A 24,566-nucleotide genomic window follows, 5' to 3' on the forward strand; every position below is an offset into this window, starting at 1 on the left:
TTTATAGTCCGCCTTTCTCACTGAGATCCAAGGCAGATTACAACAGGGCGAGTAAAAATACAATATAATTGACAGCTAGGACAATAATGAACAACAGTTAGGACATTCAGGAAAATAGATACAAAAGTGAATGTTAGCAGAAAAATTTTAAACAAGCATAAAGCTAAACACAGAGGTGAAAGCTATCTGAAACAAAGCATAACTATTTCATAGTAGTTCTGTCCCTGTATTACCTTGCCAGAGAATGCTGGAATGTTTTAAGGTAAAATGTACATGTCTTGTATTCATGTATCCATAAACTGTACCTATGTTTGCACGTACATGTCATCAAGTCACAACTGACTTATGGCAACCCAACAAGGGGCTTGGGAGGCAAGAGAGAAGCAGAGGTGGCTTGCCATTGCCTTCCTCTGCAGAGTCTTATTTGGTGGTCCCCCATCCAAGTATGACCCTGCTTAGCTTCCAAGATCTGAAGAGATCCGGCTATTCCATGCTACCTTCCCTCCCCTGCAATGGTGTATTAGAGTCCAAATAGAAGGATTAGATAGGCATTGAAACGACACACAATATTTATTGTGACCATTTGCAACTATTTTCTTGCATCCCTTTGCAAAAACATTTACATATTCACGTACTTCCAGTTGCCTTCACTTGCCTCCATTAATGTCATCACAGAGTCAAATCTGACAGCCGCAAAGCATCATGCCCCTGTCTTGTTCGTTATGTGGTCCCTGGTTGACGGGAATAGTCCATGTGCTTATTCCAAGGTGAAGAAAAAAGCCGGGAGAAAGATGGTATCCAAGGAGCTGCAACAGGGCGGAATGGAAAACAAGTTGACTATTTGGGGGGGGGGGCGGGGGTGCTCTGTTCTGCTGAAATGGCTGTTTTTATCCAAAAAATGAAATTGGAGAATGTGGGCATTTCCCCTCGGGATTCCAGTTTATTGGGAAAGACATTGAGTGATCTTCTTAAGACCTGGTTCCCATAGTAAGTCTCACATCATGATGGAATAATCATAGTCTATACCTTGGACCGTGATGTGCTCCGTGGCTTGGCTGTACTCGCAGCTGAAAATGCTTGCCCTGTGTCCCTCACTCGTGTCCTGTCTATGCCACAGCCTAGAAAGCTCCCTTCGGAACTTGACGCCCATAAAAGCATACACCAAAGGGTTGAGACAGCAATGGACCAGGCCTAGACTTTGTGTGAACAACAATCCGTAATCCAGTGCCTTCCCCCAGGCACAGTCTCGCCCAAAGTGGCCTTGACGTCGCAGGCTATCCATGAGGCGGAAGACGTGGAAAGGAGCCCAGGAGACAACGAAAAGGACCAAGATCACCAGCAACAAGCGTAAGGCCGGCAACTTGCCGAACACGCGGGCACGCTGCAGCCTGACGAAAATTCGGCCGTAGCAGAACGACATCACCAGGACCGGCAACAAGAAGCCAAGGAGGAAAGAAGTGAGGCGCAATCCCAGGCGCCAAGACTCAGCCTCCTGGGCCTCGAATCCCAGATGGCAGATAAACCGCTCTGCCTGGGAGATGAAGGACACGGTGTAGAAGTGCAACTCCACCGCAGAGAGGCCACAGCAGATTACCCAGAGAACAGCAGAGGACAAGCAAGTGTGGAAAAGCTTCCAGCGGTGCTGCAGCAGTACGGCGTGGACAATTGCCAGGTAACGTTCCACGCTAATGCAGGCCAGGAGAAAGACGGTGCTGTAGCTGTTCATGGACGAGAGCGCCCCTAAGAATTTGCAGAAGCCCTTTTCAAAGACCCAACCCTGGGTGAACTCTACAGCCCAGAAGGGGAGAGCCAGCACAAGAAGGATATCGGCCAAAGCCAACTGGAAGAGGTAACAGTCAGCCAAGAGCCAAGGGCAACGACGTCTGCCCAGGACGGCCAGCACCAACCCGTTCCCGACCAGGCCCACCACAAAGACCACAGACAACACCACAGGGCTGAAGTAGCGTGTGAAGGTGCCCATCTCACTTTGAGGGCATGGGGCCGTCTTTGGGTCAATTTCATCGTAAGTGTAGGAATACTGGGGAGGAGAGAGAAATGAGTTAGTTGATGGGGAATCTCTGCAAGAAGCCAACCACTGACAAATGTGATGCAACTCCCCCCCCCCCACATGAGAGTCTGATTATTGCAATTTAGTTAGAGTTTCTTACTAGAATTTGGGAACCTAGGGTTCAAATCCCCATAAAGTTTACTGGGTAACCATGAGCCAGTCGCCGTCTTCTTCAACCTAACTGACCTCACAGGGCTGTTGTGAAGATTAAACTGGCAAGAGAGAATGAGGCATGCTGCCTTGAGGCAGGAATGGGTACAAGTGCATGAAATAGGCAGAAAAACTATTATTATTATTATTAATAATAATAATAATAATAAACAATAACAACATTTGATTTATATACCGCCCTTCAGGACGACTTAATGCCCATTCAGAGCAGTTTACAAAGTATGTCATTATTATCTCCACAACAAACAACAAACACCCTGTGAGGTGGGTGGGGCTGAGAGAGCTCCGAGAAGCTGTGGCTGACCCAAGATCACCCAGCTAGCTTCAAGGGGAGGAGTGGGGAATCAATCCCAGTTCTCCAGATTAGAGTCCTGTTGTTCTTAACCACTACATCAAACTGTCTCTACAATAGTTTAGCAATGTTTCAGTTCAAAATTCGTGAATGTAGTACTCTTAGAGTTTTTTTTTTTTAGAGCTCCCTCTATATATAAAAGGCAAGCTGTATTGGCAATGATGCACTTTTTATCCAGGTGCACGTGTGCAGGAGCACGAGGATAAAAAGTGCATTATGGCCAATGTGGCCTCCAGAGTGCGCCACTGTGGCGGGACGGCTAGGCAAGCCCACCTGCTCCTCTGCAGGAAGCTGCGGCAGCAAGAAGCCCAGCATTCCTGGGTTCACTTGTTCATAATAATCTTCACCTTCCTCCTAAGGGGCCCTGATCTGAATAGCCCAGGTGAGCCCAATCTCATCAGATCTCAGAAGCTAAGCAGAATCGGCCTTGATTAGTAATTAGATGGGAGACCTCCAACAAAGACCAGTGTTGCAGAGGCAGGTAATGGCAAACCACCTTTGGTAGTCTCTTGCCATGAAAACCCCGCCAGGGGTCGCCATAAGTCAGCTATGACTTGAGGGCACTCTCCACCCTGCCTCCTAAGGGCAAATAATCTTGCACAGACTTGGCATGTCTTTCTTTAGACCTTAAATTTCAGGTACAAAGAAAGGTTTGCTCTCAGGCGGGGGTTGCCAATGGGTCAAACTGGCTTTGCCCCTGCCAGCAAGTCTGGCACATGTGAATTTAGCAAAGAACACTGCACGGCATTTCCATGATAGGAAAAGCATTGCTTCCTTAATTGCAGGGGCAGATGCCGGTAAAAAGATGCCAGCTCTGGTCGCCAGCTATCAAACCTGAGATTTGGGTTCCCTGCCCCTTCCTTTTGTCGCCCTGCAGGCTGGAATTATGTCCCTGACTCCACACCTCCCAAAACAGAGGTTGCTGGAGGAAGACAATCTCTGCATGATGGCCGCTTTGGATTCAATGGATCGTCTTTCGTTTCTGATCGGCAGTGGATCAGCATGCAGAAACTGAGTGGGAGAAGTCTTTCCGGGTATGAGGGATAAAGAGAGCGAGGGGTGGGTGGGATTCACTAGCTTAGTATTTTCACAGTAGCCTGATCTTTAAAGGCGGGGGGAAAGTGACCACCCTGAAGTCTAGCGGGCAGCGAGATCCTTGTGGCTGGACAAGCACAGAATGACATACCTCAACAGAGATGTCATCTCCGGAATAGTTGAGCATGTTCCCTTCTGCTGCCACGAGCGAGCCACTTCTCCGGACGCAGGCCAAGAGGCGGTTGTCCCAGGCCTTTCCCCCTTCTCCCCACCACCACCACCAAGTAGGGAAGTCAAACCAAGCACTTACTCCAGAACTAAAAAACACATATTTACAGTGATGAAAGAAATGGGGGAAATCCAAACCCACAAGGTTAGGAAACCCTCCAAGATGGGGAAGCAGGGCCTCAGGTCACCAACATGTTCGGTTTACTTTTTAAAATAATGGGTCCTGCTCCCGTATCTTGAACTGCGATGTTGCATTCAGAAATTAAATGAAACCCATAATGCCACAAAGTTTGCAACAGGAGCTGTTGATAGCTCCAAAACAAAGGAGGGGGTGAGGCTTGTGTTTTTAAAACGGATCTAGAAACGCAACTGTGCCCTGCATGAAGAACCTGCACTGTGGAAGGCTTCACCTGTGGAATATCTGCAGTCTGTACAGCTGTTCCAAGGCTCAAGGACCCTGCCAGGACATTTTTAAAAAGGGAGCAGCTTTTAGGAGCATGAAGCACTCTCTAAAACTGGATGGGTTCCACTATGTCCCCTGCAGGGTGTTACGCTCTGCAGACAAGCAACTCCTGGTGGTCCCTAGCCTGAAGGACATCCGTCTGGCCTCAACCAGGGCCAGGGCTTTTTCTGCCCTGGCCTTAGCCTGGTGGAACGCTCTCCCGCTGGAGATCCGGGCCCTGCGGAACCTGTTACAGTTCCACAGGGCCTGTAAAATGGAGATGTTCCGCCGGGCCTTCGGCTGGGTGCCAGCAGGTGTCCCCCTTCTTCCATCTAAGACCACCACTTCTTCTGGGGCTGCCCTCAGCCATCTGCTATGCCCACATACGGACTTCCACATGTTTATTTAAATAGCCTGCTCCTGGACTATCTCAATGACTTTTTACAATGATTGATTTTATGGTTTTGTGCTTAATTCACTGTGTTTTATGAATGTTGTTAGCTGCCCTGAGCCCATTTGTGGGGAGGGCGAGGTATAAATCAAATCAAACAAATAAATAAATAAAATGGTGTAGGTAGCCCAATTTGTTATAGTTTTATCCTCCAAGGAACTCAAGGTGGTTCTCCTTGCCTGCATTATATTCTCACAACATCTCTATGAAGTAGGCTAGACACTGAGAGCTGTGGGCCTAAAGCCCTCTAAACTGAATGGAGTTTTGAACCTGATTCCTCTGTGTTCGAGTCCACTCATTCCAAATGCGATGCCGCAGTTTAACCTCAAGTGGAAGGTTATCATCCTGTTCTAAGCTATGTAATATATTTGTTGATTATATGTATCACCTGCCTTTCTTCCATGGATTCAACCCCCATGGGATTCCCAGGTGTTTCCCCCGTATGAGTACAGACCAGACCCCTCCCCTCTAGTTTCAGCAAGATTCTTGCTTTGTAGTCTTGCCCTGGAGTGACTGCCAGGTGTTCATAGCTGCCTTTTGGCTCTTTCTTGGGGGAGCAGTAGTCATAGCGGCCATTGTCCACGAGATGGCACAAAGACTCCTTTTCTTCCTTTGCAATTCCTGCCTCTGAACTGTCAGAAAATTAAAGCCAGAGGTGGGTGATAAAACGGCCCTGGAGGAAGCTGTGAAGGTGCTCCTCTGCGCGAGACATCTGACGCATGAAGAACACATGTCGGGAGATGCAATGTTAGCCGGGAAGGGTAGTTTAGAAAGACAGAGCTGGCTGCAGGGCAAAGGCTTTGCTATACATTGAAGCTGTGTGAAGGGGCTGTGAGAAGCCAAAAGGGAAACTTCAGTCTATTAGAACGTCTCCAGGTCCAAGCCTGGCTTTGGAAGGCAGCGCCAGCCCATTTCCTTTCCTCACTGCCTTCTGGTTGCAAATCCCACAGAGTTTCAGACTGGACAGGTGAAATTGACAGAGCCTTCCAGGAGACAAAGATGAAATTGACAAACATTGTTGACGGCCCTCCCCTCGCCGCCCTGCCCTTTCCAAGCTCCACCCCCCCCCCCAAATCACCAGGAATTTCCCAACTGGCAAGCCTAACAATGGCTGAAGGGTTGTCCATCACTTCCCTCCCATGTCACTGCCCACTGGGTCTGAGCTGAGAACTAGGGCCTCTACACTCAGTGCCAGGCTACAAGTGACGAATTACACTTGTCTGGCAAGTGGATTGAGTGGAGGGCAAGTGAACAGGGAGGAATACACTTGCCATTCAAATGTCATTCGTCACTTGTAGTTTGGCCGTCACGTGTGTTCCTCCCTGTTCACTTGCCATTCACTTGCTCTCCACTTGATCAAGTGGAGAGCAAGTGAATAGCAAGTGAACAGGGAGGAATATACGTGAGTCTGTTCACTTGCCAGGCAAGTGTAACTCGTCACTTGTCGCTTGGCTTTCAGAAGAGGTGAAAGGTGACTCTTGGTTTCGGTTCTTCCTAGCCAGCAGTGGCCCTCCACTTTGCCAGTACATTAAATGGCCAATCTTCCCTGTAAAAGAGCCACCTGGCACACCTGCCTAGTAAAAACCTGCCATATCCAGCTAAACAAAAAATATTCCTTCCCTACCCTGAAATATAAGCATACTTTATTGCAAGCACAGGCAGGTGTCTGCCTGGGGGTTTTGTGAAGTGAAATCCAGACTGAAAGAAACAAAGGTATAATCCAGTTTTATTAGTTAGAGACTTTTTGTCTAAAATAAAAAAGAGGTACCAATACTCATTTTTTATTATTATTTAATACAAGAAATGATAAAACCGTACAGTACAAACAAGAAAGGGATTAAAACTAAGCCATAAAAGACATTATCAAAACCACTCTTGGCAAATTGTTAAAAACCCAAGAATTACAATAAACGAGCATTTAAGCTTTGTTGCATTGGGGGAATTACTTCTTGGGCATTTAAGACATCTAAAATTGGTTTCCGTATTTCATCGTATTCAAATAAAGGGACTGCCATATGCAAGTTCCCAAAAAACGGATTATGCATAATCCTACCCATCAAATATTGCTCCCAGATTTTCTGATACCATTTTTTTAGCAATGGGCCTTTGAGGGATTTCCAATACTCATGATGTTGTCCCCACTCAACCCAAGTCCTCCTGAATGCCCAAGAGGCGTCAGTACTCTGTAAAGAGGTGTCACCTCTATTCTCCCTGGGAAAAAAGCCCTGGTTACAGAAGTATAACAAAATGATAGATAGTTATCAGCGAAGTGCGTGAGTACAAAGAATAAGATGGTTTGCCTTTCTCCTCTTCAGGAAGAAGCGAGACCTAGACCTTTTCTTGGCAAAGTTTTCCAGGTAGATGCTGGGAAGCTTGTAGACACAGTTCGGTTGCATCCGCATGGAGGTTTTTCTCCATCTTGCCTGTAGCAGGGTTTGGATTGCTGGAAGAGGTGTTTGAGCAGTTACACAATGGCCATTTTCACACGTCTTACCGGCTCTGGTATGTCACGCAAAGATCCTGCAAGGACAGTGTCTTCTTGGTGCAATTTCGTGCGAGAACCGGGAAATCGAGCCTGGAAGATGTTGTCCTTGCGGGAGCTTTGCGCGACGTACCGAAGCCGGTAAGATGTGTGAAAACGGCCAACATCATCCTCTGATTGTCCACTTTCTAGGCTTTCCCCAACGTCAGTATGTTCTTTTCCCAACCTGGCTTTGCCTCTGCTCAGTTCTGTAGCCAAACCTTCCATAGAAGCACTCTAGTTGAATGTTCAGGCTTTCAACTTGCAAACGTATTACAAAGATTTTTGCACACGTTTTGGCGTTAGGATATCAGACATGCACAAGAATATACAAATGTTCTCCCAAGGCAGCAAGCAAGAGAGTGCTCGATTAAAATGCTATTTGCTGTAGCCAAAATGGCAGTATCAGGTTTAAAGAGAACTGAAGTACACTTTATGACTTTTGCTTGACGTGTGGTTAAAAAACGGCTCTTTTCATTCGTTCATGTGAGTTAATCGTTATTTTTCACGTTAGGAGTGGGCTTTGCATTGTTCAAAGAACTAAGGCATCTAGAGAATCAAACAGGTTAGGATGCGAGAAGACCCCAGCTAAATTCGACTGTGGTCTATGAAGTCTGACACTGGTCATTTCCACACACGTTGAATAATGCACTTTCAATGCACTTTCATTATCCTTTAGAAGTGGATTTTTTGTTCCACACATGGAAAAGCAGTTATAAATGTTCACTAAAGCGTATTGAAAGTGGATTATCCAATGTGTGCGGAAGCAGCCACTATGTCGCTAAGTTAGGTGGGTAGCCATGTTGGTCTGCAGTAGAACAGCAGGATTTTTGTCCAACAAGATTTTTAGAAATAGTGATCTTATGAGGCTCAGGGATCTCCATTCCTATTTGTGTCTGAAGAAGGGAGCTCTGACGCTTGAAAGCTTACACTCTGAAAATCATGTTGGTGTCTAAGGTGTCCCAGATGAAAATCCCGTTATGTTGCTAAGTGTGGTCCGCCAATATCCACAAGAAGCCCATAAACCGGGCAATTTATCTGAATCTATCTTGGCTCCACTTTGTTTATGGCATGGAAATGAATTCTCAGGTATGAAATTCCCAAATACTTGCACTTCAGATGTCTTTGTACAAATTTTAAAACTCAACTTCCGTACTTGAGAGTTAAGGATGAAGAAACTGCAACCCAAACACATGCAACAAATTAGGATTTGAAAGGACAACATTTAGCAAACAATCTTTTCCCAAACCGGAATGTTAACAAGTGAAATTTCAGAATTCAGAGCTATGGTGACTTCTGAAATTCAAGTGTAGGTGATCTTCAGTATCCCGGACGGGTGTTTTAAAAAGACCTCAGTTTTAAAAAGACCTCAGACTAAATGAAGCCATGTGTGGCTTCATTTAGTATTGTCCAGAGTGCAGAAAACAAATTAAAGTTTTTTCAGTATTAACGTCCCACATGTGGACTATTCAACACACAAACATATTTACTAAGAAAATATTGAAATTTTGGGGGTAATAATAATAACATTTGATTTATATACCACCCTTCAGGACAACTTAATGCCCTCTCAGAGTGGTTTACAAAGTGTGTTATTATTACTCTCACAATAACCCTGTGAGGCGGGTGGGGTTGAGAGAGCGCCGAGAAGCTGAGATTGACCCAAGGCCACCCAGCTGGCTTCAAGCAGAGGAGAGGGGAATCAAACCTGATTCTCCAGATTAGAGTCCTGCCGCTCTTAACCACTACACCAAACTGTTTTTCAATTATTTGTATCGTTCTGCAATGCTTGGCTGACCAGTGTGGGACACAATGAACACACAGGTCACTTTCAGACCCACAGCAAAATGCTCGAACCGTAGAGTCTCGTACAATGCAGGCAGCTTATTAGAGACCTGTGTAGGAAGCCTCCGTGCTCTCTGACCACGTTGAATCTTTCCGGCGGCTCGACAAGTGGGTGTGTTTCTTCAGGAACCTGTGGTTCACGCAGCCAAGCTTCTCAAGCAGTTCAAGGAATCTGTTCCGGAACTTGATACCGACAAAGGCGTAGAGTAACGGGTTGAGGCAACAATGGAAAAACCCCAAGCTGGTCGTGACGGTCTCTGCAATGTCCACCTTTGACTCCCACTCACAATTTCGCTCCAGAATTTCGAAGTAAATCAGGGTGTCAATAAGCATAACCAAGTGGTAGGGGGTCCAGCAGAGAAAGAAAACAGCCACCACGGCGAGGATGACCCGAAGGGCTTTCTGCTTCTGGAAACCTTTGGAGCGCCGCAGCGTGCAGATGATGTGGGTGTAGCAATACGCCATGGCTAACAGCGGGAGGAAGAAAGCGACCACTTGGTTGAAAATGCGTAGATTGTTCTTCCAACTGGAGGCAAGGTTAAGGGAGCAGGAGCTGGTGTTCTGGCGGGAATCGTACTCCTTTTTCAGGTAGACGAAATCTGGCACGGTGAGAAGAACGCAGAGGACCCAAATGGCCAAGGAGATGCAGAGGATCCAACAAGAGTTGGACCTGTTGTACATGCGGATGACGTAAACGATGGAGAGGTACCGATCAAAGCTGATGCAAACCAGGAAGAAGATGCTGGAGTAGAAATTGATCTTGAAAATACCACCTATCACCTTACACAGGAAATCTCCAAAGACCCAGCTGTGCACAGCTTGGACTGCCCAGAAAGGGAGCGTCGCCACCAGTAGAGAATCTGCAAAGGCCAGGTTGAAGATGAACACGTCCGTCCCAGGCAAGGTCTCCTTGGCACGCAGCAAGACTGCAATCACCATGCCGTTCCCACACAACCCCACAACGAAAATCAGGGCATAGAAAAAAGGAAGGAAGGTCTTCTCAAAGGCTTGGATGGTATAGAACTTGCAGGGGGGGACAGGGCAACACATTTCACTCTCATTGTAGTCGTTGAGATCGCTGTAGTTGAAGTAACCGGAGGAGATGTTTCCAAAGAAGTCGGAAATTTCTTTTGAGTCCAGATTCTGTTTGTAGTAGTCATGGTCCTGAAAAAAAAGAGAGTATTTATTATTAGTGTTTAGAAAATGTGTATAGCCTGCACTGTGCTGTTAGCTGCAGCTTTGAAAGCTTTGTATTAGCTCTATCAGAAATACGTGCTGCCGCTTTAAGAATTAGGGTTACCAGGCCCCCTCAGTCTTCCAATGGGGGATTGGGGGCCTGGCTCTTACCTGTGCGCCGAGGGGGGTGCGCACACGCTCCCGCAAAGCGCAATGACGTCACTTCCAGGAAACAGGAGCGCTCCTGCGTGCCACAGCGCCCCAAAATGGGGCCGATCCGCGGGAGCGCACAGCTCCACAGGGGAGCACGCACAGAGGGTGCACGCCCCCCTGCTGGCCAGGTAAGTGGGGGGCGGGGTGTGGGGGGCAAGGGCGGGGGATCCCCTGCCCCCACTGAGGGTCTGGCACCCCTATTAAGAATATGCCTTCATGGGAATTGTAATTTCACCAAAGGAGAGAGGGACATTTGAGATCTTTCCCACTTATCTTCCTGTTTTTAGTGTGATTTTACAATTTTTTCCCCTGCCTTTGTACCGGGCATCTCCCACGAGGATGGGGAAAGTGACTTGTTTTTTATCGCCTCTCTAAATAAACTTCTGCTATGGATACACAGGAAGCATTCGTCTCTTTGGCTCTCTGTGGTTTTTACATGGTGGGAGCAACAATCTGATTCGTTTTGTCCTCTGGGCCAGTTATTTGTAAAGGGGAAAAAAATGTTGCGCTAGAATTTTGTGAATAAAGTTGCACCTTTTTTGTTTTCTAGTGTAGGGCAGCAACGTAATTGCCCCTTCCTGCGCATGCTTGTATGGGCAGGCCACGCATCATACGCTAAGGAGCAGAGCTCAGCTCCAGAGCGCCATAAGAAAGGCTGCAGCATGGAACTGGTGCACTGAGGTACAGTGGTACAGCACATATTTAAGGCTGCCAGCCAGGTGTCTGGTATTCACCCAGACAGTCCGGTATTAGAGGGGACTGTCACAGGAAAATGGTCCCCAAATACCGGACCCACACACCCCTACTCCACTGCACAGGTGAGGGCCTCATGTGGCATCGGCAGGAGAGGCCAGCCCAGGTGCCCTCTGTGGCACTCCTGCCATCCTCCTGTGGCTGTGCAGCCCCAGCAGGAGCAACCAGCCGGCCTGGGTGCCGGCTCAAGCGATGACGTCACTTGCCTCGGTCTAGCTGTCTCCTTCGGCCTAGTCTATCTCACAAGATTGTAGCAAGAATACAATGGATGCAGATAGGCACAAATACCCTTGGAAGAAGGGAAGGAGATAAAAATGCACTAACTCAACAATAAATAAAGCACAGAACACCTTTTATGCTTCCTCTACTCCCCTGGTCCTGGCAACCATGCATAATGGCTATGCTGGCAGTTGGTAGGGTTGCCAGATCCAGGCTGGGAAATTCCTGGAGATTTGGGTGGGTGGAGCATGGAGAAGGTGGGGTTTGGGGAAGGGAAGGACCTCAGTGGGGTATAATGCCCTATATTTCACCCTCTAAACCAGCCATTGTCTCCTGGGAAACTAATTTCTATTGCCTAGAGATCAGTTGTAATTCCTTCCTGTTTCGTGTTAAATGGAATTTAATATTATTTTGCATTATTATTGCTCAACGAGAAAACCGCTTTAAGAACCCTCTCGACAAAGGGCACGAAACAGGAGGGTGCTGGTGTCCTGTCGAGGGTTCCTGGACGGCTGTATTCTCCTTCGCCTTGGAGACTGGGAGCTGTGGCGGATCCCCTGCCCGGGAGGCGGCATCCATGTGAGCTACTTCTGTGTAAAAGTTGGAAGTCGCGACAAAAAGACTGAATGCTCCCAGCCTCTGACAACAAAAGAAAAGGACGTTGTGTGTCAAGTATTCTTACTGAGACTTTACCTGTCATCGGACTTCGAGTGAGATTGTACACAATTTTGGAATGGTTGGCACATGAATTGTTCAATTCGAGTATTGTTTTGCTAATTGCACTGTGCACTTTAAGGAAAGGTGTTGAAGGTGAGCCTACGGCTGTTTAATTAAAGCAGGATATTTTTGTATAGACAATCAGCACCTGGGGACTGGCAACCCTAGCAGTTGGAGGGGGTGACAGAACGTGCAGTAACTGAGCCGCCAAAATCTGGAGGGAGGCACCCACTCTGGACTCTACTAGGTCCTGCTCTTCTCTGGCTCCACTTCACCTTCTTCTCCCCAGCCCACAAATCAAAAGCTGACAAGCCTCTCTCCCTACCCCACCCTGCCAAGAGAGTCTACGAGAGAGGTGTCGGTTCCTGTGGTGTTCACCCTCATTTCTCTTCTCGCCACTCCCATCTTTGGTCAAGGTGGTTTGGCAGTTTCCACAGTGACTAAACGGAGGCCAGAGACAAACTCACAACCAGAGGCTGACATCAACAACTCCCCACCCAATTCTGGTGTGCAAAAGTACATTACTCCTGGAGTTGGACGCTCCTGTGAGCTATCCTAGCAAATGGCCATTGATAGAATTCACTCCTTTCATCTCTTTTGTTTAAGCTTTATTTAATCTAAGTTGCACTTCGATTAGAGATCAGTGAGGAAGTCCACTAACCACCTCTGTTCATCTCTTGCCTTGAAAACCTTACAGGGTTGCTATAAGTCGCCTGCTACTTGATGGCACTTTACAGACACAATTGTATTGCAGATTCCATATATCAACAAGCAGTCAACAATTTGGGTTTGTTGATTCCAGAGGTCCCTAATGTGGCATCTGTGGGTGGCACCCACCAGAACCTTTCCTGGCGCCTGCCTGCCGACAGTAGGCACCCTGGTTTTACAGCTTGGCTCTCCATTACAGCTGCAAGACCAGGATGCCTACACTTCCCATCAAAACTTGAGGGAAGCCGACTAGTGTCCAACCTGTGTAAGACGTCACTTGTAGTTTGGCTCCAAACTATAAAGATCGGGTTCCCCTGGGGGAAAAAACAGCTGATTTGGGGGGACCCTATAGTATTATACCCCAACGAGGTCCCTCCCCTCTCTAAACTCTGCATTCCCAGGCTCCACCCTCAAACGTCCAGGAATTTTCCAACCTGGAGTTGACAACCCCTTCTGCAAGCAATTATCAGGTGATGTTATTTAGCTCCATGCCCTTGCCCATTTCCACTAATTAAACTTCTGTTAAACAGATGAGACATCCCCCTCCCCTCCCTACCCCACCCCCTTATGCACACTTGTAGATTGGGAGTGAGGCCAGAATCTGTTTTCAGCCGTCTCACACTTGTGCCCATCATTTTGCAATTTTCTACGGTTTCACAACCTCTGTCTAGCAGGGAGTACTAGTTTATACCTTTTAGCATCAGCCACAAGTTCTGTGTTCATTAGACCCTTCCCACGTGGGCTTCCAAGTGCTTCTCATTTACTATCCTGTGCAGAAACCCAAGCAAGGTAGGAACGGGGCTTTTGAAAAGCGTGATAATCGGTTACAAACCAAATATTGTTACTCCTTGTTTTCGAGCATGTCTATATCTCAGTCCCAAGCAAGCGTGTTTATTTCTTTATTTGATTTTATCCTGGCCTTCCTCCAAAGAGCTGGGGGTGGTGTTCCATTGAAATCTTTGGGACACACTTAATTATAAGTCAATTAGTAATAACAATAATAATAATAATAGTAACAGTGGGCTTATATAGACCAAGATGGGTAGCTATATTTGTCTGTGTCAGTGGAAAAAAACAAGAGTCCAGTAGCACATTTAAGACTATGAACACCTATAAGTGAGCTTATGTACAGCTTTGAGCCTCACTGACTTCAGCCAGAGTATATATTCTGGAGTAGATCCCACTGAGCAAAAAGGAATTTTCTCCCCAGTAAATGTGATGGGGAACTTTCTCTCTAGTATCCAGTAGCAGCCTTAACACCCCCAAACTTTTCGTGGCAACCTTATTGGCGCTCTTTATTTCATTGGTTTGGAAGGAAATCTCTCTTTCAGCAGAACATTTTACACGTGTATTTTAAAAGATACATGTTAAACTACAGCAGCAAAATCCAGGTAATAATACATGGGGAATGGTGGCTCAATAACAGAAAAATAACCAGAAAAGGTATCTATTCTAACAACTAATTTCTAATATTAAATTTCAAAATAAACCTTCGTCTATTCCATAAACATAAGCAACCCCTGTGATTTAAGACAACCCCTGCCTGACATAAATAATTCACTCCATCAGCATTTTATTTTACTCATTTTATTCCCTGCTTTTCTCCCCAAAGGGGATCCATAGCAGCTTACGTTGTTCTCTTCTCCTCTCCTCCTGCCTGTCTCCGGAGTCCATAGGATTGACCTTCTTCCAAACAAAACATCACAGCGCTTTCACGAAAAAAGCCTTAATTTACTTCTGTTGACACTAAGAAATGACCAGCCTTAGACACTCCGGTCTGATGCATTTTCGCCTGGGAGTAAGCTCCGTTCAGTTCAATGAGTCTTGCTCCCAAGGAAATGCACAGGCGTGCCGGCTGCAAAGAATTTTAACCCACCAGATGGATCAACTCTGGCTAGCCAAAAAGGATCTCTTCTTCTAAAATGCTTGCTCTTGCCGTTGGTTAGAATCCACTTTTCAACCTAGCAAGAATGACTCCAGTTCAAAGCACCTTTCCAATGCCACCAGTGTCTGCAAAGGAAAGGAAGACCTATCCGGGCTTCAGTCCCCTTGGGGCAAAGAAATGCACTGATATCAGTCCAGACATCTGTTTTTTCTTTTCCTCGCTTTCTTCCCACACTCTTCCCCATTAAGCCAGATTCTCAGCCCTTTGGTCTTAAAATGTGTGTTTTGCCACAACTGACCCAGCCCCATTGACACTTCTACGCCTTCCCCAGCCCAGCAAACTGGGCGGAATGGGATTTCTCACCGTTGCTTGCTTTTCTCCTCATCCCCAATCCAGGCCCAGTTTTACCAACAGTGATCAATATGACCCATCTAGATGGAACTTACCATGTTATTCCCCATGGCTCCTGTGCAGCGCAGAAGAGAAGCTGTGAAGAGGTTCTGGGGAAACCGAAGCCTTTGAATTGGGGTAAACCAGGGGAGTGATCTTCATCGAGCAGTATGCAGGAAGTGTAATGAAATTTTTTACGCACACGGGTACACAGAAAAGACCTGAATTACTACACCCTGCAGGTGCGATACTAGAGCATCCCCTTCAGCCAAAATCATCAAAGCCAGTGCTAGAACATGCGGAGAAGTAAGACTCTGAGCATATGCAGAGTGTCCAGCCCCCCTTTTCCATGGCAGTAGCTACAGCTCCCAGCTCATGCATCTCTGAGACAGTGAGTTTAGGCCTGCATGCTTTTTAGGGAGGCTGGAGGACTAGCTCCATATGGAAAATGAAACCTACCTTCCACAACTGGAACTAACTATTCATATGTAGAAAAAGAGGGGTGGGGGGAAACCTGTCTGACAACGCTCATTTTGCATACACGAGACCAGGAGCTGGCAGTTTTAGCAGAATGACAGTCCTTAACTTTAGGGTTGCCAACTGTCGGTGCTGACCTTGCTCCACTGCCTTGAATGCACATAGCTGCCAGCATTTCAGAGTCTTTCTACACGAGATGCCTCGGCATATGTTTGTCAAGTGTTGGGGGAGGCAATGTTCACTGGGAGGTTTTAAAAGACAGAGCCGGTGGAGATCGCTCCTCAAAGGATTTGTTAATTTCATCTTCGCATCCCCAAAGGCTCTGTTAATTTCACCTCTCCAGTCTAAAACTGTGGGTTCGCAACCAGAGGGCAGTGAGTAATGAAATGGGCTGGAGCTGCCTTCCAGAGCTGGGCTTGGACCTGGAGAGGTTATAATGGGCTGAAGTTTCCCTTCTGGCATTTCACAGCCCTTTCACACAGCTCCAGTGTATAGCAAAGCATTCGCCCTGCCATTGGCTCTCTTTTTAAACTATCCTTCCCAGCTAATTTTGCATCTACTGACATGTGTTCTTCATGTGTCAAACGTCTTGTGTAGAGAGACTCAGAGTCATAAGGGGGCACTTGCAATACATCAAAGATTGCTGCCCATGACCTAGCACGGACAGGTCATGCACTCTACTACATTTTGCTAAGGTCATCTCTACAAACAGGTTGTTTGTCTTCGGCTTCCAAAACAGAGTGTCTCACTTCCGGTTATGAGATGGTGGCAGAATGGAAGTAATGAGGCAGGGGGTTTTGCCCTGGAGTCAAGATGCTTTCACAACACTTGCCCTCTGCAGATTTAACTCGGAGCCAAGCTACAAATTACACTTGCCTGGCAAGTGAACAGACTCGCTGTATTCCTCCCTGTTCACTTGCCATTCACTTGCTCTCCACTTGATCAAGTGGAGCGCAAGTGAATGGCAAGTGAACAGGGAGGAATACACATGATGTGAGTCTGTTCACTCGCCAGGCAAGTGTCATTCCTCACTTGTAGCTTGGCTCACAGAGTGCCCTGCGGAGGAGCTGTGTGTTAATTAAAAATGTCTTTTTTTTAAAAAAAAAAGGCATCTCCAAAAGGCAAAATAGGGACAAAAGAAGAGATTTTGCCCATAACAAAAAAGCAAAAAGGACAGTTGGAGGATATGTTTCGAGAGGGTAGTCATGTTGTTCTGTAGTAGAAGAGCAAGATTTGGGTCCAGCGGTGCCTTAAGGACTAACTACATTTTCAGGGTATGAGCTTTTGAGAGTCAGAACTCCCTCTGTCAGTTATGAGAAGTGGAAAAAGGAAGGGGTCCTCATAATCCAGGCAGAGGGTGGGAGGATATTGCAAATTAGAGTATCAGGGAGCTGGCTATATACATGTTGTAGTTAGCTTGGCAGAGCCTGGGTGCAAAGTGCAGAAACTTGTACTGTGAGAAAAATCCTGTGTCCCAATTCAATCCTGGGGGATCCGTTGTTCCAAATTTGCAAATAAACTCAAATTTCAACCATCTTGCATTGCAATTTTCCTTTGAAGTTTCTCGGCTTAAGAATGGCTACTCTTAGCTCAGCAATGGATACGAATATTGGCGAGATCAGTTGCGGAGAAGCTGTAAAAGTTGCACAGAAGAGGGAATTCGTGTGGATGCCGCTTTTCTCAAAAAAGAATGTCAGGTCCAAGAAAAAGCAAAACCAAAGTGAAAAGAGAGCGTGCAACTCTTTATTCTTTGTTCAATTTCTGCTTACCTTCGTAGTTCAAAATTTCAGGAATTTTCCAATCCAGAATTGGCAACCCTAGGAAGTGATGTAGTCACACCCTGCCAGGAGAGCACCCACCGAGTGCTTGCCCGTGTTGCCGGGTGATGGCCAGGCGGTTTGTCACCTCCTGCCTATCAACAGTGATGGGCGGGCAACGGAGTAAACTGCTGGGAGATTGTCTGCCACCGGTGGGCAACTGGGAACCCTGCACAGCCTTTATGTTCAGTTCAGAACGTACAATTTAGCAACGGTTGTAGAGAGAGACATTACTGTCCTCAGCTGCAAGTCAAGCCACTTAAAAAGTGCTGCAGCAGGCACCAGCTGGCCATCCTGTTCCACACGTGTGTGAATGACTGCCTTGAACTAGAACGGTCCCAGAATATCTTAGAGCCAAGCTAGAAGTGGCGAATGACACACAGAGCCAAGCTACAAGTGGCGAATTTCACTTGCCTGGCAAGTGAACAGACTCACGTGTATTCCTCCCTGTTCACTTGCCATTCACTTGCTCTCCACGAGAGCAAGTGAACAGGGAGGAATACACGTGAGTCTGTTCACTTGCCAGGCAAGTGTAATTCGCCACTTGTAGCTGAACCTCAAACCAGACAGAAGTGTGACATTTAAGGTTTGAGGCCTCTTGTGTTTTCTGCCTGGTTAATGCGGCTTTTAATTAACTGTTGATGTCTCTCCAACAGGGTTGCCAGCTCGGGGTTGGGAAATTCCTGGAAATTTGGGGATGGGGCCAACTGAGCATATGGTTTGGGGTAAGAGGAACCTCGGCAAGGCATAATACCATAGAGTCCAACCTTCCAAAGCAGCTACTTTCTCCAAGGGAACTGATCTCTAATCTGGAGATCCATTGTCATGCCAACAGATCTCCAGGCCTTACCTGGAGGCTGGCAAATCTATCCTCCAGATGTCATTATAGGCTCCAGACCTTGCAAGATTTCTGGCTACAGGCCTGTTTCCTTCCCTATTAGGAAGCACTTAAGAGCGGCTGGACAGAGTTGAAAGCAAGCTGCTGACCGCTGATTGATACTAGAAACAAGGCAGCTCAGACTAAAGAGAAACGAAACCACTGTTTTCAAGAAGTGCAAGTTTCTTCTCCTCAAGTCAAATGATGGAGACAGGTAACGGGTGACTCATTTGGCACGTAAATGATCTGAGAGCTCAGTGTGAATTTGGCCCCTGGGGCTTTTGCAGAACACGAATGAAAGCAAAAGAAACCATTAATGCATAGAGGTGCCAAAGACATTGAACTGGAGCCATCCGTAGATCCAAAACAATTCTCAATGTGTGCAAAAGTCCCACCTGCTGGCCAGCTTTGATCTGTTCTGAGATTTGTCCCGCTTTTCCCTCTACTCCCCATCTTGTCTGAAGTGCTGATTCACAGGTGCATACATATACATGACTCCATGATTTGTGTTGACCCAAACAGCCTCCATGAAAGCAGTTGTGCGGGGGGGGGGGGGGCGCACGTGCACGAGATGCCTCATGTCCCATAAAAACCTTTCCTTTTAAACTGCTAATTAGAGGGCATGTGGGTGGGCTGTGTCCGGGGTCTGCATCCCAGCCCCCAGACTTGCCAGGAGGGAGCAGTGGGAGGCAACCGGGAGGCAGTGGCCCTACCACCCCAGCCAGCAACCAGGTCCAGAACCTGCCCACTCCAGGGGGAAGGGGCGAAAGGCCAAAGCCTCAGAGGGCTGGAGAGAGCAGGGGGAGACCAGCCAGTCCCACCCTCCAGGGGGAAGAGAGGGGGCTAAGCAGGACAGAGGAAAAGGGCCAAGGCAGGGGGAATAGGGGCCCAGCAGCAGCCCAAACAGAGCCCTTACCAGCCAAGGAGGAGAAGCAGCCACTACAGCCCAGAGCCACACCCCGGCTAGAGGACAGCAGCCTGGCTCAGGAGTTGCTAGGAGCCAAGCCCCTCCAGGTGGAGCTGCCACAGGCATTCTGGGGGAGGAGATGGGCAGCCCCGCCCAGCATCAATGAGCAGGCAGCCCAGAAGCTGGCCAGGGAAGCTCCTCGTGAGCAAGGCCAGGCATGCTCAGCAGCACAGAAGCCAGCTGGGGCAGCTCCTCGTGAGCAAGACCAGGCAAGCTCAGCAGTTCAAAGGCCTACTGGGGCAGCTCCTCATGAGCAAGGCCAAGGAGACCTCAGCTGGGGATGGCTCACATTCAACCCCTCCCTGCCAGCAAGGCAAGGAAGCCAAGAAGGGATTAGTGGTAGGAGGGAAACACCTGAGGGAAGGCACAGCTGGGCCAAGTCAGGAGAGGGAACAAGCCTAGAAGGAGGGCGGGGCGGGGAAAGGAAGCCCTATATAAGGTGGCTGGGAAGAGCTCTGAGGTGGTGGGTGTGAGTAAGGAGTGATGGTGTGGAGTGGGAGTGGAGCAGTGCGAGAGCAAAGGCTAGGAGGAGAGTGGATGAAGGAGGTGGAGATGGAGATGGCAGAGGACAAAGAGGGCGAGTGGCACAGGTTGAGCGGGCCAGCGAGTGGAGTGAGAGGGAGTCTGGGTGATGTATACTGCCCCTCCTTCCACAGAGCAGGGTCCTGCAGAATCCCTGGCCCCCCTTTGACGTCAGGAGCAGACCGCCCAGTGCCCTGCCCAGTGGTGGCCGCTGCCAGCCCTGACAGGCTGACTTGGTTTAGCAAAACCAAGCAGGGCTTGAAGGGTTAAATCCCCTCTTGCATTTCTACATGGCAGCCGTGTGCGTAATTTTAGCTTCAGCCAATGGCTGGAGACCCGAGATCTTTATCCTGTCGGGTTTGGCTTTTGGTGAGGTTTGGAACTCTGGTCTCGGTCACCCAACCCTTTAACCACCGAATCACGTTGGCACTTTTGACCTGTTCAGTATCACTGCTGTGAAACTTTTGCTGCTGGCTGTTGCGTTGGTGATCTGTCTCTTCAGACCTCCTCAACTAATCAGGGTCAGAGACTCGCTATACTACACATGAACACATAAGCAAGGGATCCGTCCCTTCCGTCTGCTGAGGACAGTCTTGTCTGCTTAGACTGGCAGTAGCTTTCCAAGTCTCAAGTCAAGGTCTTTTACATCACCGACTCCTTGATCCTTTAGCTGAAGATGCTGAGGATCGAACCCAGGGCCAGGACCTTTAGCATGCTGAGCAGATTCTGTCCCGCTGAAGCACAGTCCCCTTCCTTAAATTGCATCTCATTGAAGAAATAGTAGAGTCCAGTAGCACCTTTAAGATTAACCTCTTAAAGACTAAGTCTTAAGACTAAGCTCTAAGAAGGGCTCTTCATCAGATGCCTCTGACGAAGAGAGCTGTGGTTCTTGAAAGCTTATCTTCTATCTATATAATTGAGAAAGCGTATTCTAGACGAAGCACTTTTATCCTGGTACGTCTACATGGGAGCACTAGGATAAAATGTGCATCAGGGCCAATGAGGCCTCCGGAAGGTGCTGCTGCCACCACAAAATGGCCGGGCAAGCCCGCCTGCCGCCCCTCCGGAGGGAGCCGTGGTGGCAGGGAGGCCAGGCGAGCCCACCCTTTGGAGGGAGCTAGGGCAGCAGGATGGCTGCTACGGCTCCCTCTGAAGGGGCGGGTGAGTTCACCTGAACAGGGCTTCACTGGGCACATGGGCAGGAGCAACAGCACCCAGTTGCCTCCTCCCCTTCTCCCGCCGGGCAAAATGCGCCTCCAGCCTGCCCAAACGGGGCCGCACCGGGCGAGTTGGCAGGCACAGCAGTGCCCAGCTGTCCCCTCCCCTCCCCCGCTGCGCAACACATGCCCCCAGCCCCCCTTGTACGGCCCCAAACGAGGCTGCACCAGGCGAGTTGGCAGGCGCAGCAACACCCGGCAGCTGTCTCCTCCCTCCCCCCGCCCCCTGCCAGGCAAAACATGTCTCCATCCCGCCTGGGGCGGCACCAATGGGGCTGCACCTGGCGAGTTGGCAGGCTCAGCAGCACCCGGAGCCGCCACACCTCCCCAGCGACGCTTCCTGCCTGCAGCGGCCTGATCTAGTGCCAATGGGGTTGGAATGGGCTGCTGCTGGTTGCAGGAGCCCGCCATGGTGCCTGCCACCCCCATTGCAGCCCTGGGGAGGGGGCAATGCCAGGGCAAGGTGGCTTGCCCTCCCCCCCCCCCGACCAAATCAGGGTGCAACAGAGGCAGCAACGCCTGGCCCGCCTGCCCTGCCCTTTCTAGAGCCCGTTGTATTTCCACCCCCCCACAATGGGCTTTGTTACTAGTGCTACAATAAAGTTGGTTAGTCTTAAAGGTGCTACTGGACTCTTTATTATTTTGCAACTACAAACTCCGCTAACTCCTCTGGATCATTGAAGAAATACAGTGCAAGTCACAGATGTGTTTGCCCCATGAACTCTGGATGCTCCGCTGTCTCCCTCATCTTTATCTTCCTCCTCATCTTCACACCTGTGGAGACCCCTCCTGCCGGGGCTCTGCCTGGCAGGGCTTCAGCGCTCGACAGGAAGGCAGAAGAAGCGCCACATGGAGGTTTCATTTTCACACCTTCTCCACCACTGAGAAGACTGACAGCTTTGGCTTGTCTTGTTTATTTCCCCTCCTCCTTGCGGCTTCACACTTTGCTTACTTAGCAAACAGGTGAAAACGCATCGGAACCGATTTGGAAGAAAAAAAGAAAAATGAGGCCAGGCAGGCAAGCATGGCATTTGTTCAGAGTTCCTCTTCCTATTACCAGAAACGTGGACCTTGGTAAAAGCAAGTGCGTGCAGCTGGTGAAAGAAGCATCAGCAATCACAGACTGCAAAATGTCCACTTCCCCAGCGCCTGGATTTGGGTGCTTTACCCTGTGCCCTCTCTGCCGCTAAACACTCTGCCGTTAGTATCGAAGTAAAACAGAAATCAAGCAGCGACTTCAAGTCATAAGCGTAAGATTTTGTGAGTCACAGCTCACTTCTTCAGATGCTGACGAAGTCGGGTCTGACTCGTGAAAGCTTATGTTGAATTAAACGTGGTTACCTTTAAAAGTTCCACTTGATTTCTGCTTTCCTTTGCTATAACAGACTAACAAGGCTACTCCTTGGAAAGTATAGAGTCAGCCCAGTGGCACCTGGCGTGGGCTTCTGGGGACCACAGCTCTCTTTGTCAGATGCATCTGACAGGGAGAACTGTGGTTATCAAAGGCTTATACTACATTGGAATTGGATGGTCTGGTTGTTTTGCTGCTACAAAGCAACACGGGAAACTCCTTTGAAGCCTCACACAAGCCAATTAATCTCCACACCAAAAGGAGATGTTTACATTTACTATCAAAGGAATGTTTTGGTTCCATCCCTCCCTCTCCCCCCCTAATTGCCTCTACTCTCTCCTCCCCTCCTCCCCTTCTATATTTGACCAGTTTCTGTACCATGCATCTGACGAAGAGAACTTGATTCTCGAAAACTTATGCTACAATAAAATTGGTTAGTCTTAAAGGTGCTACTGGACTCTTTTTGATTTTGCTACCACAGACTAACACGGCTAACTCCTCTGCATCTATAGAATCATAGAATCACAGGGTTGGAAGGGACCTCTAGGGTTATCGAATTCAACTCCCTGTGCAATGCAGGACATTCACAACTACCTCCCCTCCCCACACCCCCAGTGACCCCTGCTCCAGGTCCAGAAGATGGCAAAACACTGTCAGGATCCCTAGCCAAACCTGGGGGAAATTGCTACTTACCCCAAGGTGGAGATCAGCATTACCTTGGGCATGTAAGAAGGGGCCACGAGAACTAAGCGCTGATGCAACCCTTCCTGCCCTCCCTTTCACGATCTGCCCAGGTTCACAGAATCAGCATTGCTGTCAGGTGGCCATCTAGCCTCTGCTTAAAAACTCCCAAAGAAGGAGAGCCTACCACCTCCCGAGGAAGCTTGTTCCACTAAGAGACCGCTCTGTCGGGAAGTTCTTCCTAATGTTTAGCCAAAAATTCTTTTGATTTAATTTCAACCAGGGTCGAATCCACATTCATCCATTACCCGCATGTTTATCGGATATCTTCCGTTTCCCTCCAATCCGCAATTTTTTCCTCTTCGTTCACATTCCTGCTTCCAATCCGTCTTTCTCACGCATCCCTCCGGTCACACGGCCGCTCGAAAACCGCTTTTTTGGGCGGGACCATTTTTCCCGCCCATTTTTTTTTTGAGCACACTTTTCCGTTATTTCGATCTTGCCTTATAAAGAAACATCATTGAAGATAATGATGCCTCTCTTTCCCCCACTGACAGCACTGATGGCTCTCTCCCGTTTCTTTTTTGGAAATTTGGAAGCATTTGAGAAGCTTTTGTGGGCATTTCCTATGCAGGACAGTTCAGTGCCTGAATTTTACTGAAGTTTCACTTCCCTGGAGTGTCATTATTTTGATTATAATTTCGATATTACAGTAATATAAAATAAAAAAATAAAAAACAGTTAAAAAGGAAGTTTCGTGAGTCCGTTCTGAGGATGGATTCACCCCAAAATGATTTTTCAAACTACCAGATTTGATTCAGAAACAGCATAATCAATAAATCCAATGCTATGAAGTCAAAAATAGTCTTTTGCAGACTACGGAGCACTTGCAAGTTGAATCAGCCAATAGGAACTCTCGGAACGGCCGGAGAGACAGGAAGGGGGGTGGTTTTTAAAAAAACCGCGTAAATTGTGCATTGGCCTGTTAACAGCCACCGTGAAACTCCCGTTGAAAACCTGTGACCACCTATTCGGGAGAAATGCGAATGAAATGCGTCTGTTTAATGAGGTAATTTGACCAGCACTTGGGATTGCGTGGGGAATGCGGGGAACATGCGACTTAGAATGAGTAATGTGGATTCGACCCAGGTGGTTCTGGTCCAACCTTCTGGGGCAACGGAAAACAACTCCGTGCCATCCTCTATGCTCAGTATCCGAAGAGCTAAAGGGGGTGGTTGTGGAGTAAAGATGGCAGTTCTTTGGGTTAGGGAAAACCGGCTATGTTGAGTGGGTGGAATTTAGAGAACTATCTGTTTTCATTTCCAAGCTTGCCCTGGAGCTCCGTCCCTATCTTTTAGGCTGCTAAGTCAGTTGGTAACAGAACAAGATCCCCCTTAGCTAGGTGCACCCACATTAGCATATTCACATTAGTATTTCCCTTTAAGGCACTGTGCCAGCATTCTGCCAGGGAGAGAACTATACC

The 24,566-nt window shown here is 48.1% G+C and overlaps 2 protein-coding genes across 2 annotated transcripts; both read right to left on the reverse strand.

Annotated features, from left to right (window-relative positions):
- Positions 1–994: 994 nt before the first annotated feature.
- Positions 995–7,399, reverse strand: LOC129342988 (C-X-C chemokine receptor type 3-2-like). Its single transcript, XM_054998947.1, has 4 exons — positions 7,242–7,399; positions 5,251–5,379; positions 3,778–3,943; positions 995–2,038 (listed from the first exon to the last, which is right to left on the reverse strand). The coding sequence occupies exons 1-4, from the start codon at positions 7,397–7,399 to the stop codon at positions 995–997; spliced, it is 1,497 nt and encodes a 498-aa protein (XP_054854922.1).
- On the reverse strand, positions 6,566–15,305 carry CXCR3 (C-X-C motif chemokine receptor 3). Its single transcript, XM_054999522.1, has 2 exons — positions 15,231–15,305; positions 6,566–10,277 (listed from the first exon to the last, which is right to left on the reverse strand). The coding sequence occupies exons 1-2, from the start codon at positions 15,243–15,245 to the stop codon at positions 9,156–9,158; spliced, it is 1,137 nt and encodes a 378-aa protein (XP_054855497.1). The 5' UTR covers positions 15,246–15,305; the 3' UTR covers positions 6,566–9,155.
- Between the last annotated feature and the right edge of the window lie 9,261 nt (positions 15,306–24,566).

Source organism: Eublepharis macularius, chromosome 15 (genome assembly GCF_028583425.1).
Source record: "Eublepharis macularius isolate TG4126 chromosome 15, MPM_Emac_v1.0, whole genome shotgun sequence".
In the NCBI taxonomy this organism is placed as follows: Eukaryota; Metazoa; Chordata; class Lepidosauria; order Squamata; family Eublepharidae; genus Eublepharis; species Eublepharis macularius.

Coding starts and splice junctions, on each gene's coding strand:
- LOC129342988 (XM_054998947.1), bottom strand. CDS start 7,399: ATGATGTTGGCCGTTTTCACACATCTTACCGGCTTCGGTACGTCGCGC. Junction 3,944..5,250: donor CACCTGGCAGTCACTCCAGG/GCAAGACTACAA, acceptor TGTGTTTTTTAG/TTCTGGAGTAAGTGCTTGGT. Junction 2,039..3,777: donor GAGATGACATCTCTGTTGAG/GTATGTCATTCT, acceptor TCTCCTCCCCAG/TATTCCTACACTTACGATGA.